The following is a 17,167-nucleotide window of genomic DNA, read 5'->3' as shown; positions in this document are numbered from 1 at the left end:
TGTCAAACATGCTGGTAGGGAACTGATCTGGCCTGTTTTAGCAACCACACAATGTTTTCTGATGTCAAGTGTGAGACCATCTGTCCAGCTTCACCCAATCTAGGTCATCAGCAGAAAAATGTTCCCCAAAACAGCAACAAATCTTCAGCATGCTAGCTGATAAAGAAAACAACCAAGGTTTTGCACTGACCTAGTCAAAGTTCAGACCACAGCCTAGTGAAATGTCAAGATGCGACATCAAGAAGCCTGAGCAGAAACAATGACTTTACATTGCTGAAACATTACAATTCAATGTAGAGTGGCAAGGCTTGGAAAAAATTGTACTATGTTGTGAAAGATTGATAAATTTATTCAGAGGACATTTCAATGTAATGCAGCTAATGATGTTTCTCTCAGTATAAATTTGTCTTTTATTTCTCACTCAGTTTAACTCCATGAAGCTTCACAGAACTTCACAGTTGTTTCCAGCCATTTTTAAACCTTGAACTCTTTTGCTGCTAATGGTAACTGAAGCCACATTCATTCCTCCAGCCAGCTGCTCTGCAATCCTTTGTCCAATTTTCACGGCAGGTTGAAAGGGAGGTGAAGTTAAAACGTTGGCTATATCAATGTTCTGCTGTGACATAATGAAAGAAAAAATGTCTTTTTGTCAGTGTAGGTGACACTCATCTGCCCAGACAAGCATGCTGGCTGGTTAGCTAACAGGAAATAATAAGCTCCAAATCAGTAATGGAAAAACAAAACACTTTCATTCCGCAGATGTTCATTATTTCTATTTTAAAGAGAACTGTTATGAAGTATAATCAGTGCACTGTGAAACATGCTGTGGCAGTCTGGGTGGGGTTTAGGACACGAGTTGTCATGATGTTTCATTCGGTTTCAGATCTGGTCTTTTAATTAAAGATGCTGTACTCCTAATTGGCTGTCGGAGTAGCAAATTTAAAGAGTTTTAAATTATATAGTACTATTGGGACATCACTGTTACTATTACATTATTACTATTAATATTTCACTATTCGTTTAAATTAAATAGGTTTTATGAGACTAAATTTATGGTGTTTTTTGTAAGAAGAATCATTTCTGGGTTTCTGCTTTCAACATGTTATTCACATTGTGGATTCAATAAATGGACACATTTATACACCTTGGAGGTGGAAATTATGCATGATAAAAATATGCACAAGTTTTCTAGGGGCTTTTTGGTTTCCATGGAGGCCTAACTTTGGTTTGAGTTAAATATCGTCAGCCATGACCCTTTCTAGTTATTTCTGCATTATCCTTTTTTTGCCTGCTAATGTGGAGTTTATCCACTGTTAGTCAGACACTGCTTGTTCCTAGTGTCAGATCTGCTAGAACCAGGCTTGCAGTTCACCACTGACTTGTATAAAATGGCAGCATGTGGCACACTACGAATGAGAACAGGTCAGACCTTCATGTGGGAAAAACCCACAGCAGGATAAAGTATCTTAAAGTAAAAACGATATTACTGAGTGGAGAATTGGAAACTGCAGAAGAATTGGAGTAATTTGTATACAGACAGATGGCTGTATTTCTGTGCACAAAAGTTGGTCCATTTGTAAAACACACATACAACTGGCATACTTATGTGGCACACTGTGTACTTTCAGCTCCACACATACACAAACACACACAATGTGGCAATTTCTTGTCATTCCAGTCATGTAAGCAATTAGCTGAGGAACGCTGTGATGCAGATATCAGCCATCCAGAAATAATCAAATGAGATCCAGCAGTACACCGATCTTGGTCCGAAAAAATACACGCACTCTCAGACACACAAAGAAACCATGACATTATTATTGCTCTGCTTGCTTGAACTCTGTGTTATTAGTATCTTTTCTTTGAGAATTCACCTCCCACACTCATGTTCTGACAGTTGTATGCCCAGATGTTGCATGGTTTACACATAAGCAGGCACATGTGTTGTGTTCCCTGGAGTCCTGCAGATTTCACCTCTGTGCCCTTGTGAATGTGTCCAGGCAGAAACCCGGATTAATGTTCTGAGACAAGCAGAACAGGAGGTTCAGTGTTTTCAGCCTCAGTGCTGCTCACCTCAACACTGCAAGTCAGTGTTCACTACCGAGAAAAGGTCATTAAGTGTTTTACCTGCTCAGAATGGGAGTTTACAGGTAAGGTGAAAGGTATAAAGGCAGTTGGTATAAAAACTGTTAAATCAGAATAATTACAGACTCTTATTGAAAGAAAATTGTAAATAATTTGCACATTCTTTTGAGGAATATATTTTTGAGGAATAGAAAAGCACACACAATAGTCATCTTCAGTGACATTTTTGAGCAGAAATGGTGTGGAAAAACAAACATATTTTTTTTCCCACAAAAATCTGGAATATTTCTTGCCAAATTGTAGTCAATTTTGAACAAAATGCTCAATCTCTAAAAATATGTGTAGTATTTAGCAAATACACACATTTATGTATGTAATGAATGAACAGGAAAAAAAGCTTTTTGCCTTCCAAACTACTGTTCAATGTTTCCAGCCTCAGTGCTGCATAATTTGCATAAAATGATTGTAGAGTAGAGCTGGACAATATATCACTTGCAATATTAATGTGTGCAATATCACAATTGCAAAGGACTGGTTAAATCAAGTATTTGGTAGGTAGCCGTATTTCATGTTAATTCTGCATGGCAATAATATTTTTGACGTGTTGGACGGACTTCCCCTGCCCTCAATACCCACAGATGATTTATATTACTTGTGGTTGAGCAGCTATAGCTCAGCACAATTGAAGTGGGGGAAATGTGATGAAGAAATAGTATGAAAATAGTATTAAAAATGGATGTGTTTGTGACCAAAATATGTCAGTTTACAGCAATGAGCTTTGGAAATGTATTTTATATCTCTCACCATCGTGCTCACTGTGTGGTGGCAAGATAAATTTGGGACCTCATTCAGCCTCGTCTGTCACAGCTCCAGTTTAAAGCTTTTTAATTATTGCTCCGAATGCAGATATGTCCAAGTTTATTCATGTAAATATATTTGCCTTATATAGCATGTTGCAAGTTATGGATTACTTATTAAAGGTTTTTAGAAATAAATAAACCCCCAAGAAATGTGCAGCGTAAACTTTAAAAATCCTTAACATTTCTGCATTTCTAATTCAATATATCACAGTTAAATGTTATCATTTAATTTGCTTTGCAATGGGCAATGTGAAGGCTAATCAGTTTTACATCACTGGTAGTTACTGAATAATTCCATACAAGTAACAAAAGAAAATAAATATACTATCAGAATTAAAATAAATAATTTCTTGAAATACATCGCTTTGTGTGTCATCAGTCTTTATAATATGTAAGTTTTATTAGAAAGTGTAATTTATCAAGAAGCACTTAAAGAAAGTTAAGATAAACGTGGCTAGTACACCTTGGTACCTGTCTAAGCTTAACTACAAGGAATAGTTTAGCCTTTACCAATCCTAAACATAAGATACGTCACCAAGGGAAGTTTTATTATTGACTGTATGGCTGGAGACGCCCCTCTTTTGCTCACTAATTTTATCACAGTGTTGAGAACCAGCATCAGTCTCAGTGGAGTTTGGACGCAATCAAACTGATCCCTCTGAGCCAAAAACCTTTTCCTCAAAGACGGGAAGGAAGAAATGACAAGCTGACCTGGCTCAAACACTTTGATGCATCTGATGCTTTACCTCATCATGACCCCAGAAAACCAGGGTTTCAAAATGCCTCCTCGGTTTTATTTGTCTGTCTAAATTGTTTGTTTGACCAAATAAGACTGTTTTTGTTTGAACTAAGCAACACTGTGCAAATTAGCTGCTTTTCCACACTGCTCAGTGGGGAGTTTAGCTGTCAATTGATTATAATGGGTGAAGAAGGTGAGAAAGGGCTGTGGTGTTTTACATGCTGATGAAGAGTTCAGGCTGAGAGGAGCGTCCTCTTCGCGCTGCTTTAAACTTTCAGTTGTTAAGGATTCTCACCTGCCTTTGTTTCCTCTTTTTAATGCTCTGCAGAGCAAAACCGCATCAGATTCACTTTGCTGATTTTCTTCTTTTTACATCATTTTTAACAAGTCAAAATGCTTTTAAGAATTTGTGAAGCTTATCCATTTTCAGTCACTCCAAAGACTCAACACTGGAGCCTCTTTGGCTACATTTTCCAAAAGGTGATCCTACCACGGCTCTCTAATTCAAACAAAAAAACTGAGTAAACATGTGTTATTGGTGAAGGTTGGACTTTTTTCCCCAAGTCTGTTTTGAATATTTGGAGTTGAAGAAAGGTGATTGAACAATTTTGTTGCATTTACTTCACTAAAATCACAGACATTAAAAAAACAACAATCTTAAATTTTGGATCATGAAATTATATGGTTTCAGAATTAATCGGCTTTTTTAAGCTTAAGGATACTGTAATGCAATGTCAGTAAATGCCAACACTTTATAAACTTAGCAATACATTTTCAGTGGAGTGAAAATCGTCTGGCTTAAAAGAGGAGCTACTTGTAAAGACTGTTTTGGGGAAAATGAAACAACTAAAGTGAGAATGGAAAATGCAATAATCAGCGCTCTCCAAGCACTGTGGTGCTTTATATGACAGAGGCTCATAAAGCAGCAAGAAGCTACAGTACGTTGTCAGAGATAGACAGAAGCAGAAATTCAACTAATTAACCATGAGCTTTAAGTGTGTACTTCATATTTTCAGGTGCTAATGTTTTTTTGAGTCTTCCGATGTCAGCCCCAAGCTTTTTAGAACAAAAAAATGTTCAAAGTTTTGAAAACAATGAAAAACTTCCTTCCTCAAACCATATATGAAACGTTCTTGGTTCTGAACCACTGGGAAAATAACACAGACTTGTGCTGCGGCTTTCCTTTGGTATTTCACTTTCTCAGTTTATCTGCTGCAGATTGGTTTCTTTGGCCTCAGCAATAAATCTCCAAGGTTTCCTTAATGGTTTTTGACATCCTTCCAGACCAGCTTCACCAAACAGTGGAGGTGGAAAAATTGCCAGAAAGATTACATTTTCTGAAAGTCCTCTTTCCTTAATTCTTCAGGTAGTACTTGTCAGAAAAGCTGCTTATACTTAGACTCAAGTCTAAGTTCATCCTTTTCTGAACTTAGATTCGAGAGCGAAACATTGTGGCTTCAAAGATCATCAAATAATATTTGCTTGAAGTAGTAGGCTGTTTTAAATTCTCCATATTTCTTTTTGACACCTTGAAGAAAATCCAGACTCTTTTTTTCAGTTGTCAACTATATTTTAAATCATCTAAAAATAAATATGTTCACTCACTGACAAGCAGAAGAACTGCTAAAATGAGGACAAAATTGCAGTTTATTTGATTTCTAATGGAACATGGGAGTAGGAAAATCGGCAAGATGAGTGGGACCGAAAGCTCAACAGTAATTGGGGAGTAAGTACTGCACTACTTAACCAAGCAGGAATCATCTTATAATATACAATGAAAACTGACTAAAACGATTTACTGTTCTATACTTGTCCTATGATTAACATCAGAGAGCAGACATCTGTGCTTTAAGTCGACATCCCATCAATTCTGACCTAATGATCTTTCTATAGTGATGTAAAGTGTCCTTACATGCTACCCTCTCCATGTTGATACTGATATGCAGAGTTACTCTTCTACCACATATTGACCAAAATGCAGCTCTACTTTCACTGGAGCACCTTTGGTTTAAAGTTGTGTCTCTGAAGCCTTCACAGAACAGCTGTATTTATGTTAAGATTAAAGGACCAGATGACTTGTGAGACTCTGTTTTATTTAAGGGTATCTGGTGTTGGTTAGCACTATTTTGGAATAAAAAGTATAATTTTATGGGCTGCATGGTTGGTAGCGGCTTGCAGCAAGAATGTCCTGGGATTTCTGTGCCGATCTGTTTTATTTCTGTATGAATTTTTCATGATGTACCCATGCATGGATTCTTTCTGACCTTCTTCCCATATCCAAAAAACATGAAAATCAAACTCTTTATTTTTCTAAGACATTGATATAATGCTTCCTTAGAGGTAATGGTACTTTTAAATATAATTATTTGTGCTCTCAAGACATACCTTCTTTCTTGCAAACTTTTCTCAATACATTTAAGACAAATCACTTCACACACTCTTGGCTTCAACTATACATGCTTTCTTTCTTCAAATCTCTTAAAAGTTGCCAAACTCTTTGTCAAAATACATATTTTTCTGTTGTGTTGCACTTCAAGCAGACTTCTTTTCACTTATCTTCTGCCATCATTTTTTTTCTTCTTGAACTCGAGGCTTTTGTACTTACTGTTCCCCTGCATCCCTATCATCAGCATCACAGCAGGATGTGAATTCGTTTCTCAGTAAGATGCTCTTGTTTCAAGTACTATGTGGCTGAGAGACTTAACTTGTTTCTTAAATGTTTTCTTGGTCAACAACACACACCTAACAACACAAAGGCAAAAAGAAAAAAAAAAGACAAAGACGGAAAAAGCTTTCTGATTGTGATGCTTTAGTCTATTCAGACCTGAAAAACTAAACCACTGCATAGAGGATGTGAGAGAGTCATTTCTAACACAGCATGAAGCAGAAGTATAGGAGAGGATAACCCTAAATTACATCACTAAACTTGTGTATTCTGTTGAGTAAAGCTTTGAAGACTTTCTATGTTGCTTTTTTCAGTTAGATTTGTTTTCAAAATTAGTTCAGGATTCACTTTTGTAAATCTGTTCCCAGGCAGCTAAAATACAGCACAGGAGGGTTAACTTGACCTCACATCTCTTCCCTGATGAACATCTTGGTTGTTCTCTAATTAAAATATCAAGATGGACCTCAGAGGTTCATGTCATTTGGTAAAGTAGCATAGTCTGAATGAGAGGGACCAGAATCACCAGAGAGTTTAACAGAGGGCTAATCAGAAGAGTAAAGGACTGCAAAGAAAAACAGACTTTCAATATAACCATCCTGGGAAGTATTTTTTGTTGTTTGTTTAGGGATTAGCTACTACATTTCAAACTGCAGGTTGAGTGGACAGCTCTGTTGCCTCGTGTTTCTGGTTTTAAATCTTCTTTGTCTGCATGGATTGAAGCCTCAGCTGTTTGCCACACACACAAAATGAATCCAGATTGTGCTGGGCTCCGTTTTCTCTGATCCACTCAGGATAGAGTCGATATGGTAACATAAAATCTCAGCTCTGTGATGCTGAAATTTAGAGTTTGAAACCATAAACAGCTTATGAAATAAGTAAAATATGAGGGTCAAATTTAAATGTAAAATAACAGGACATTGGCTGAACCACAAGTGTTGGGTTTCTGTTTTTTTTTTTTTCCTAAAAGTCATGAACTTTTCTATGGATTTGAAATTAAATCAAAAAATAGTAATGACAAACACCAATTCAGGTATGTCTAGAATTCCCATATCTAGACATGCCTGTTACCTCTTTAACATATTTGTTTTACAGTGAATCCTATATTTAGGCTTGTCTAGATATGGAAATTCTCTGCCATGTTTAATCTGGTCAGATTGTTATCCCATTGTGTGTTCCCACTGCATTAACCCATATATTAACCTTGGTTAAGCATCTCCAGGAGCACTTTTACCATTTAATCGTACTCTGTTAAGATCTCCTTTATGAACGGACTAAGCAAGAGCTTCAGCGTTTCATTTCCAGAAGGTTAATCCTGAGGTTAATGCAGCTGAACGAGAGGACCAAAAAGCCTATGTCTATGAAGCTTATGCATGAACTGCAATAAATCTGACATGAGACAGATTATTATATCACTAGGTAGTGTCATGCAAAGTTGAGCAGGTCGTAAATGTATCTTGCCTGCTTTTGTTGCTTTTAATTTTGCATGTCACGGAAGAAAATAATACCTCTAAAATGTTTTAGCTTTTCATCAAATATATCCAATATATTAAAGAGGAGCTTACGCTGCAGGCCGGAGGGCATTGTGTGTTCATGGATATTTATAGGAATGAGGCTAAAAAAAAAAAAAAAAAAAAAATAAGATTTTATTTAGATTGCTATAACTGTGTGGGTCAAATAATACATGTTAGTTAAATGATATCAAGACTAACATTTATTTTTCTTGTTTTTCTTCATTTTATATTAAAATAGTTTTGCAATATAGTAATACAGTAACCTCAATTTAACATTTGAGGTTACTGTAATTACATGTAAACATTACACGTAAACTCCTACTTGCATGGCACTACTAACTAAGAAGAACGAACATGTTTTTAATCAGTATTCAGTAAGAACAGCCCTTTATGTGATGTAAAAGTAGTAACATTTGGGACTTACATTTGTAGACTCTCACACTCATTTGCTGTAATCTGGGAGAGTTACTGAAGGGTTGATCCATATCCACCTCTGCATGTATCAGAGAAATAGCATTGTAATTTTCAAAATATTGAACATCATAGGTAGTTTACAATTGAATAAAAATGGTGGATTTTTTCAATCACTTGCATTTCTTTTAAACATGTTATAACAAATGAAGTCCAGCTGCTTTCTCCTGTAGCTCTAAGGACTCTGTCTTCATGCCCTTATTAGCTGTAGCCATGCTCTGCTTCATTCCTCTTTCTATAAAAGTATACCCATGTTCCTTAATGACAAAATCATTGCTACAGATAGCATAGCTATTTTAAAATAATATCACACCTAATTTATTTCTGTTTTGGTTCCAAGCAGTCAGAACTCATTTTATAATCTGTTCAGGTTGTTTTTGTCAGTTGTTCTTCAGACTCTGAACACCTTTCAAAGTTTTCCTTTGGGCTTGATTGCATTTACGACTCACTTTCAATACAGTTCAGGATAAAATGTTGTATAGTGAGTGCTTAAGATAGTGATTATATCAGAAAGGTTGTGGACAAAGCAGTAAGTGTCAGATCTAAAAGAAGGTGCATCGAAAAGTTTTGTCTTTTGGATTAAGACCTGACACAGAACAGGAAAAATGCATCATCCTTCTGCTGTTATCTACTATTTACCAACATTTCAGCTGAAACCTATTTGGGAATCTCTGTGCTAACGCACGGTCTATGATCTCAAAGAACAAGGATGTTATTTTTTATAGTTTCAATCAAAAAATGGAACAAACTATCTGCACATATAAACAACAGTGGTCCAACTACTTAATTCATGAATTATTTAATATTTAAGAAACCAAACAATCCTTTGAAAATAGTTGGATGATGATCTAAAAATACATCACAAGTTCCATTTTATAAAACCTGTAAACATTTTCAAGAAAGTCTTGTTCCCTCAGTGTATACAATTAATGAAGACTTTTTCATATTGTGCTTTGTTTGCATTTAAATAAATGCCAGGCTGCATCTCAACAGCTTCAAGAATTAATAATGTAATAAATGAATAATGTAAAACCAATGCTTCAATGAAGAGCATCACACAGCTTCTGATGAAATCGGTGCCATTAGGAGCCCAGAATATGTGATTATATGGTTAAGGTTTAAAATCGCCTTTTATCAATTTTCTTTAAAATTACATAACACTCATCTGGAGGTAATGTTGCTGTAACAGACAGATAGATCTCTACTTCCCACCTCCTCCACATGTAGCATCAGATGTCAGAGTCTGCTGTGCAGACCGTTCAAAGTCTTCATCAGCGAGACTTCATCAAGATGAATGCTTGCCACATTGCTGCCTGAAATATGTAGAACTGTTTAGTCTGCTTGTGATCCGGGCCTTCTGTCTCACTGTGTCTCTCCTCTGGCCTCATTAAACAAATCTCCATCCTGTCTCTTGCTCTGCCAGTTGGCCTGTTGGCTCAGCTGTGTACAAATAAAACCACGGGTAAACACTGTACGGATCCAGCCACATGTTCTGCTTTGGAGTTTCATTTGATCCAAGTATTAAATTAAATATATGCTCCAAATGACTACACATTGTCTTTGTATGTAGTGTCCTAACCAAATTTTGTACCCAGCATTGCTCATGTACACATATGATAGCACTTATGCTTTCACTGTTTTTTTTTTCGTTGTTTTTTTTTTTGTTTTTTTGCTGAAGTTTGAAGTTTAGGTTTTGGTTTTTTGGCAACTCTGTATCCTGGAGACCCAGGTCCTGAATGATAGTGTGTCGGTCCCCCTTTTCCTACCAAAACAGCCCTGCTCTGTCAAGTCATAGACTCCCCTCATCTGTATTGAAAGCAATTTATGTTTGTCATGTTGGGTGAAGAAGCAGGGTCAAAGTGCTGACAAGAGTTTGGAAGCAGCATAGTGAACTGAGGAATTTAAAAGGGGGGTATAATGTAAAATTTACTTTTTTGAGCTTTATTTAATGTCATTCCCTCATCAAACACACTCTGAATGTTGCTTTGACTCATTCATCTGAGGAATCCTTGAAACTCCCATGGCAAGTGTTTGGGGGTGCCTTAACGCCTGCTGATATCGGTCCCCAGCCGAGCTTCTGCCTCACAGAGCAGCCATTCTCCACATCTTCACCACACTGCCCCTCCAGACTAGCGGCAGAAGCAATCTGCAAACATCTGGTGGAATTACATGTCTGCTGAGCTTGACATACAAGCTGCAGTGCTCCTAAGAATGGTTGTTGTGATGAGTGTTCTTGAAGACCAATTTCATGCTGTCAGATATGGCTGTTATGCAAAGACAAATTTCTTCTAAAGAAGCAGCATTATGTATTTTCCAGGCACATAACTACTTGATTTTATAGCAGAATCAAGCAGTTATGTTACTTTCAGTTGTTATAAAAATGCTGTACAAATCAAACAAAGTTTAAAAGATATATGGCTTAGCAATTGAAATTGAAAGAGCTCCTGCTCTTTCCGACAATCCGCCTTCAGCACGTCATCAGAACAGTGTTTCTCCATTTCGCCATTAACATCCATTCTTAGGAGTGTTGGACTGAGAAGTAGATCCCTCATCAGACTCACAGTTCTACCAGGTGTTCACTAATTGCTGCTGCCACTAGGCTGGAGGAACTGAGTGGGAAAGGCGTGGGGGATGGGTGAGACATCAGAGATGCAAAACAGCTTCGGGAGAGAGCTGAGCAGGGAAACAGAGAAAAATAGACTAATAAATTCAGAGAGAACATGCAGGGAGCTAAATTATACCACAGACCGATGAAGAAAAGGGAATGGGTGTGACACTAACAAAGGAGTTAAAAAATGCATGAAATAAGAAACTTAATACAAAGGTGTAACTACTTTTACAATACATATATAACAATAGTAAGTGACCCAGGAATGTAAATACAAAGTAAAAATCACAACATGACACTGTTAGCCCAGTTAGTACAGGGGAATTTTCTTGTTGAGATTTTTTCCCATCCACTTTGCAATCCACAGATTTCTTGTTAGTGTTGTTACACCTGCTGTCCTGAACTATTTTATAAGTCAAAAACCTCATAAAAGAGTGCAAATCTTTGCCACATTTCATGTTACCAATTTCAACACCACCTACCCACTGCCACTATTTTCCCACTCAATGAGTTCATTTCAGACCTCTAAAAGTCACATGGCTATATAGCGGTAACTACAGGATTAAATTTGATTCTGCAGGACTTACTGGGTCAGTAATGTGTGTTTTTTTTTTTTTTTTTTTTTTTTCCATTCAGCTGGTTCTAACAGAACAGATCACTGCATCATTTCATTTATAGAATCACTTGAGCTTGTTGCAATGTTGCTAAATGCATTACACTACAGATTAACAGACTGTCAAAGCAATTGTTTTTAAATTAACAAAAATCTAATCCCTTATATTTCAGGAGTTACATAACGTATTACATGTTGCTGTGAATGCAGCTATAATACATGCATCTGGTCAAAAGCTCAGCTGAAGCTTTTCAGAAATTTACTGGCAGTTGCACTGATTGTGACTGAGTTTTTTTGAAGCGTCAGTGTGCTCACTTTCAGAGCACAACAGTGAAGCCGTTTAAAGGTTTAACGCTGCAATGTGGTAGCAATTTTGTGTTCTGCTTCGGTGAGAATCTGAAGTCTGTTTCTTTCAGCAAAGCCCTAAATGTTGGTGGCTGTCTGAAAGGTGTATTTCATGGCCAGTTTGGCAGCAGGAAGTGTCTTTGGTCGGGGTGTTTGTCTAAACAGCTTGTAATGGTTTTAGCCTGAGGTGAGCTCTTTCTGACCCCCCCACAAACACAGAAAGCAAAAAACTAGGTTCCAGCATTCATGTTGTATGTGTACAATAACATGTAAGCATGCCTGTGTGCTGTGAGTCACATTTCTAATACACATGTTTTGAGGCTAGCAGATCTGTAAGGCCTGTTACAGATACCAATTTTCTTTTGTCATATTTCACTTAACATGTTTTGTTCTAAAGAAATTCTACTATGTGCTTGTTTTCTGCTGAATGTATGTTTTGACAGATTCAATTTCTTTCCCTAAGCCATTAGTTTGGCACACGCCAAATACTTAAATTTGAATCTGACTGTTTTACAAGCTTCACAGAGGGAAGCATTTAATGTTTTAAGTTTTTCTGGTACATAGCAGACCAACACTAGCAGATAACTTTGCTTCATACATCATGACTGAATCCAGATTTGGGAATCTTTATTTCTGAACCCAATCCAATTTATTTATAAAGCACATTCAAAACAACAAATGGTTAACCAACGTTATGTATTTTAGGAAAATAAATAAAACATGGAAATTAAAGTAAAAACAGACAAAAAGCAATGTTAGACATTACAATAACTCACAAAAAAGAACAATGCCTCATGCTGTGTCAAATTCCATGTAAAAATGATGAGTTTTAAACAAAAAATAAGACAAAACTGAAGGAGCCTGCCTTGTTCCACAACTTCAAGGCTGCAGCTGCCAAAACCTGATCACCTCCGAACTTCGGAACGGTCAAGAGCAGCTGGTCCGCTGACCTTGGAGTCTGCGAAGGAGAGTATGGGTGAAGCAAATATGAAAAATAAAGTGGAGAAAGTCCACTGGAACATTTTAAGAATGAAAATCTAATTTTGAAATTAGTGTTGTGGCACAAAGGGAGCCAGTGAAGAGCAGGCAGCTCAAGAATGATGGGCAGCTGCATTTTAGACAAGCTGAATTCGAGAGAGGGCAGCCAGTCTGACCCAGAAATATAGTGCATTACAATAATCAAGGCAGGCAATAATGATCTTTTCAAAATCATGCATGGACAAAATTATTTTGATTTGGCCAATTTGTTGCAGCTGGGAAAGCTTTTTTTTTCCCTACAGATTTGAGTGGCAGTGGACTTCAAATGTGGAGTCAAAGAGCAAATATTAACATGGTGGGTGTCACAAAGGCCATGTGGGATGAATAATATGACCTGTCATTTTATCATAGAAGCTCAAAAACTGAAAGTTTAACAGAGTCAGAATATTTGTTGCAAAGGAATGCAGACTTGACAATCATCAGCGTAACAATGACATTGAAGCAATATCTCATGACATATTCAAGCATCATTTACACCCTCTTGATTCTGGAACTTAATTATATGGCAATGTGGGCAAGTTTCAATAAAATAAAACAAAACAGGAAGTTTATGCATGTTCCAGTATTGTAAATATTTAAATCTTTGTATCCTAAAAAACAAACTATTTAAACACAAAAATGTGACAATACCAGCTCATGTCCTGAGCTGGTATTGTCAGCTCAGGACATGAGCTTTATTTCAGTTAGTGAAATAAATAAACTTTTTTAATCTTTTGAGATTCAGATGACATGTACAGGTTGTTATCTGAATCTGTCATAATTTTCAGATTCCACCTCTGTCCGAGTGTGGATCAGCGCGCTTACAGAGCACATGTACATATCAAATTGAAAGGATGATTTGAAGTTATGTATAGACATAACATAACTTAGCAAAGCAAGAAATTTAGATTGTATTTTCAGCCATATGCCAAAGCTACAGTAACACACTTTGACAGGCATAAAATAAAAAGCACAAGGGAGTGTCAGAAGTGACTACTCTATTCATGAGAGCACAGAGAAGCACTCTAGGCATTTCTCTCGTTCACGTTTCTCTTCATGTACTCTTCTTTTTTAAATAATTTAAAGGACTTCTTACTACACTGAACATAGAAGACATCTCCCATAAAAATATTCTGAAAGTTGTGATAGGTAGCTATTTTTGGATTTCACTTTTTTGCCTTGAAAAGTCGTGAATTACACATTCTTTAACCTAATTTTTGTGATTTTTCTTTGTCCCATCACTTCCCTTCCCTTTTCTCCACTCAGGTATTCTGTTCTTCACAACGGGAATCACAAAGAGCAGAATAAAAAGTCTCAGCACACAAACATCGGCTCCCGTGAGTCCTGCTTGTGACAAACAGCGACCCCACAGTCACAACTCCAACGGCCTTGGCTCTCACAGCGTCAGTGCAGTCCTGAAAGGAACGCAGCAGCCTTCGCACACTCAGAGTGGGACTGCAACTCGGATCCCAGGAAGGACTGTAGGGATCCGGAGAATGAGCGAGGCACTGCCACTGAATTTACAGCTCAGTCAAAACTTAACCTAAGTTTATCTGAGGTCTCTTCGTGTGCAGAGTGCTTGAAACCAGCTTAACGTTTCTCTGATGCTGGGTAATGTGTTAGTGTTCTCATCTGCAGGACTGCAGAGCCTGAGCTGGCCCAATCACACTCTGTGTTCATCTTGTATTGTGCAGAACCAGCAGCTGTGGTGTAGTGTGTGGGAGAAATGCTCAGCTGATGTTAATATTTACTGTGCTGGGGAGTTGTAGAGGTGAACTACATTGCCAAAGTGATTTTCATACACATACATTGGACTTGTTCCTGATTATTTTATGATGCTCCCGGTTGTTTTCTAGTGACAGAAAAACTTTACTTTAGATTTTTAAAGGTTGTTCTTTGGTATTTGACCGTGTAGGTAGGGAGAAATGAGCTTCAGAAGCAAGAAGAGATAAGCCCAGAACATGTTTTTTGTCTTTGATTAGACATCACATGTGTTTTCCTTTCCAGGAACAAAACCGTTTTTCTCTGAGGTCAAAGCTTCCTAGCTCTGTTAAGTCCTCACCAAGATAAAAGGGAGACAGGGTTTCCAAGGCTGAATTAAATCCTTGACCTAAACTGTCCAAGTGCATTATTATAAAGACTGCTAGCACTCCTGAGTTCATCACTCCCCACGCTCATCTGAATGTTTTAAGTTTCACTGCAAAAAGTTAAGAGGACCATGACCTACGGAAGCTGCTCATGAATGATTCAACAGATTTCTGAACGATGTTAGAGCACTGTGTGCTTGTTCTTGTTATGTGATTACATTTCAAGTTTGTTTTTTTTGTTTGTTTGCTGGTTTGTGCATCTCTTGAGATGCTTTTGAGTGGATTTCAGGTGTGTGCATACACCTCCTATAATGTGATTCATGTGTATGTATGAGATTTGTGTTTTTTTTTCATCGCCAACAATGCTTTGCTCCTTCTAGACACACCATGTATTCCCCTGGGTCTGTGCTCACCTTGGAGGTTAAGATAAGGAATGTACTGGAGGACTTTCCGCGTGTTTTATTCAAGGAAACGTAACACTAAAGCAAAATGTTTTCTTGTACTCATAATACAAACTTGTCCTTTTTTAAACACAGTTGTGGTCTTTCATTTTTTTCTTGTCATTTCCTTACATGCTTCACCTCTTAGTCAAAGTTTCTGGGGGGAGAAATAAATGAAGCAACTGGAACTTTCTCCACATTCAAATATTTTAAAGCTTTGATATCAATTGCTATCCATTTGTTCCATTTTTCACTGGAAGACAATTGTGCAGTACTCTCACCAAATTAAACATTAGTACATTTGGTCTTGATACAAGCAGTTAAATATATGATGAATTTCAAACTTGCACTTGTAAACCATCTTAAAAACCATGTATACTTTTCCATACACTGATTATGTTTTGCTTTATTACATAAAATTTCAATTAATCTATTAGATTTGTGATTGCAAAGTGACAAATGGCAAAAAAGTAAAGGGTATCAAAGCATTTCAAACATTTAGACAATCTATGTTCATACATATTTTGAGAAAGAATGGAAAAATAGATAGTGAAATGCTTTTCCAGTGGTTACCATGGTGGCATAAATTAGCAGTGATTAGGGATTCATTAGGGAAGATGTCTGAATTTTATGTTAAGGTATCAAAGTATAAAAAGCTTGAAACAAATGCAAAAATCTTCAGAATTTTATATGGAAAAACACACTTTTGAAAACCTTTTTTCATGTTCTTTATTTTGTCAACCTATTTCATCTAATCCTGATAAAAACTTTTCAAAATTTAAAGTGTAAAGTGATAGTATTTGTCATTTCAAAGTTCAGGATATACTTGGTCAACAAACATCTTTAAACAAAGGCAGCAAACTTAATTAAACTACCTGACAACATGCAAACAGATGGTGTTATTTTAAAAATGACTTCATATTTTTTTATTTGTATATAAACAGGACGGAAAAATCCCAATGGCAAATAATGACTATTATGTCTTTTCTATTGGGCCATTTAATGGCAACCCTCTTGAGCAACTGCAGTTTCCATGGCATCTTGAGGTTACGGTTGAATGTCAGGCAGTGCGTGTACATATCTGCATTTTCCCCTCATGATGTGTGGGAAGTCAACAGTCTAAAATTATAAGCTCATGCTCGCCTACCTTAATGAAATTCAGTAAACTAAAGATCTTGATTGAAGACAATTTCTAGACGCAATAGACACATCACTGGCTTGACCGGAGAGCCGGTCGAGCCAGAGAACATGTGAGGGATTCAAGGGGTCATCCTGCAATTTGAGGCTGACAGGAATTGAGAAGACAGCATTACTCTAAATGGAAACACGTTCAGGTGAAAAGTCTTCATTTTTATCACTACTTTAAAGAGTTTTCATCCACCGAGGAGATCTGTGAAATCCATTTTGAGTCTTCAAAGCCTTTGCTTCATTAGAGATAATTCTTAGAGCTTAAGGTTTTCATGTGATGACCTGGAGGTGAGTGGTGTTCAACCAACAAAGTCTGAGAGTTTTCTTCCTGGAAAGATAAAAATCGGTGCATCTCCCCAGAATCTTGGCTGGCTTTCCAAAGTCATCTAAGGAACTAAATCCCTCCTTTATTCCCATTTGTTGAACAGAACAATCCCCTTAAATCCTGTTAAAAAGATCAGCAGAACTCCATGTTGTTCTGTTTGTAAAAATACATCAAAAACTCTATTGATCTTCCTCTTTAGTAAGATTAGTAGAG

The 17,167-nt window shown here is 37.0% G+C and overlaps 1 protein-coding gene across 2 annotated transcripts in view; it reads left to right on the top strand.

The window, feature by feature from the left end:
• htr4 (5-hydroxytryptamine receptor 4) overlaps positions 1-15,536 on the top strand; it is a 70,066-nt gene extending 54,530 nt beyond the window's left edge. Inside the window, exon 5 of one of the 2 annotated variants that reach the window (XM_015047688.1) lies at positions 14,181-15,536. In XM_015047688.1, the coding sequence (XP_014903174.1) occupies positions 14,181-14,268 (88 nt within the window). In that variant the 3' untranslated portion in view covers positions 14,269-15,536. The remainder of the gene's footprint in view (positions 1-14,180) is intronic. The other variant, XM_015047689.1, reaches the window with a different exon arrangement.
• Positions 15,537-17,167: the final 1,631 nt, after the last annotated feature.

The sequence above is a fragment of the Poecilia latipinna genome, unplaced genomic scaffold, assembly GCF_001443285.1.
Source record: "Poecilia latipinna isolate Pla-1442-1.1 unplaced genomic scaffold, P_latipinna-1.0 Scaffold839, whole genome shotgun sequence".
Taxonomy (NCBI): domain Eukaryota; kingdom Metazoa; phylum Chordata; class Actinopteri; order Cyprinodontiformes; family Poeciliidae; genus Poecilia; species Poecilia latipinna.
The sequence above is the reverse complement of the archived record's forward strand: the minus strand, read 5'-3'. Positions and strand labels throughout refer to the sequence as shown.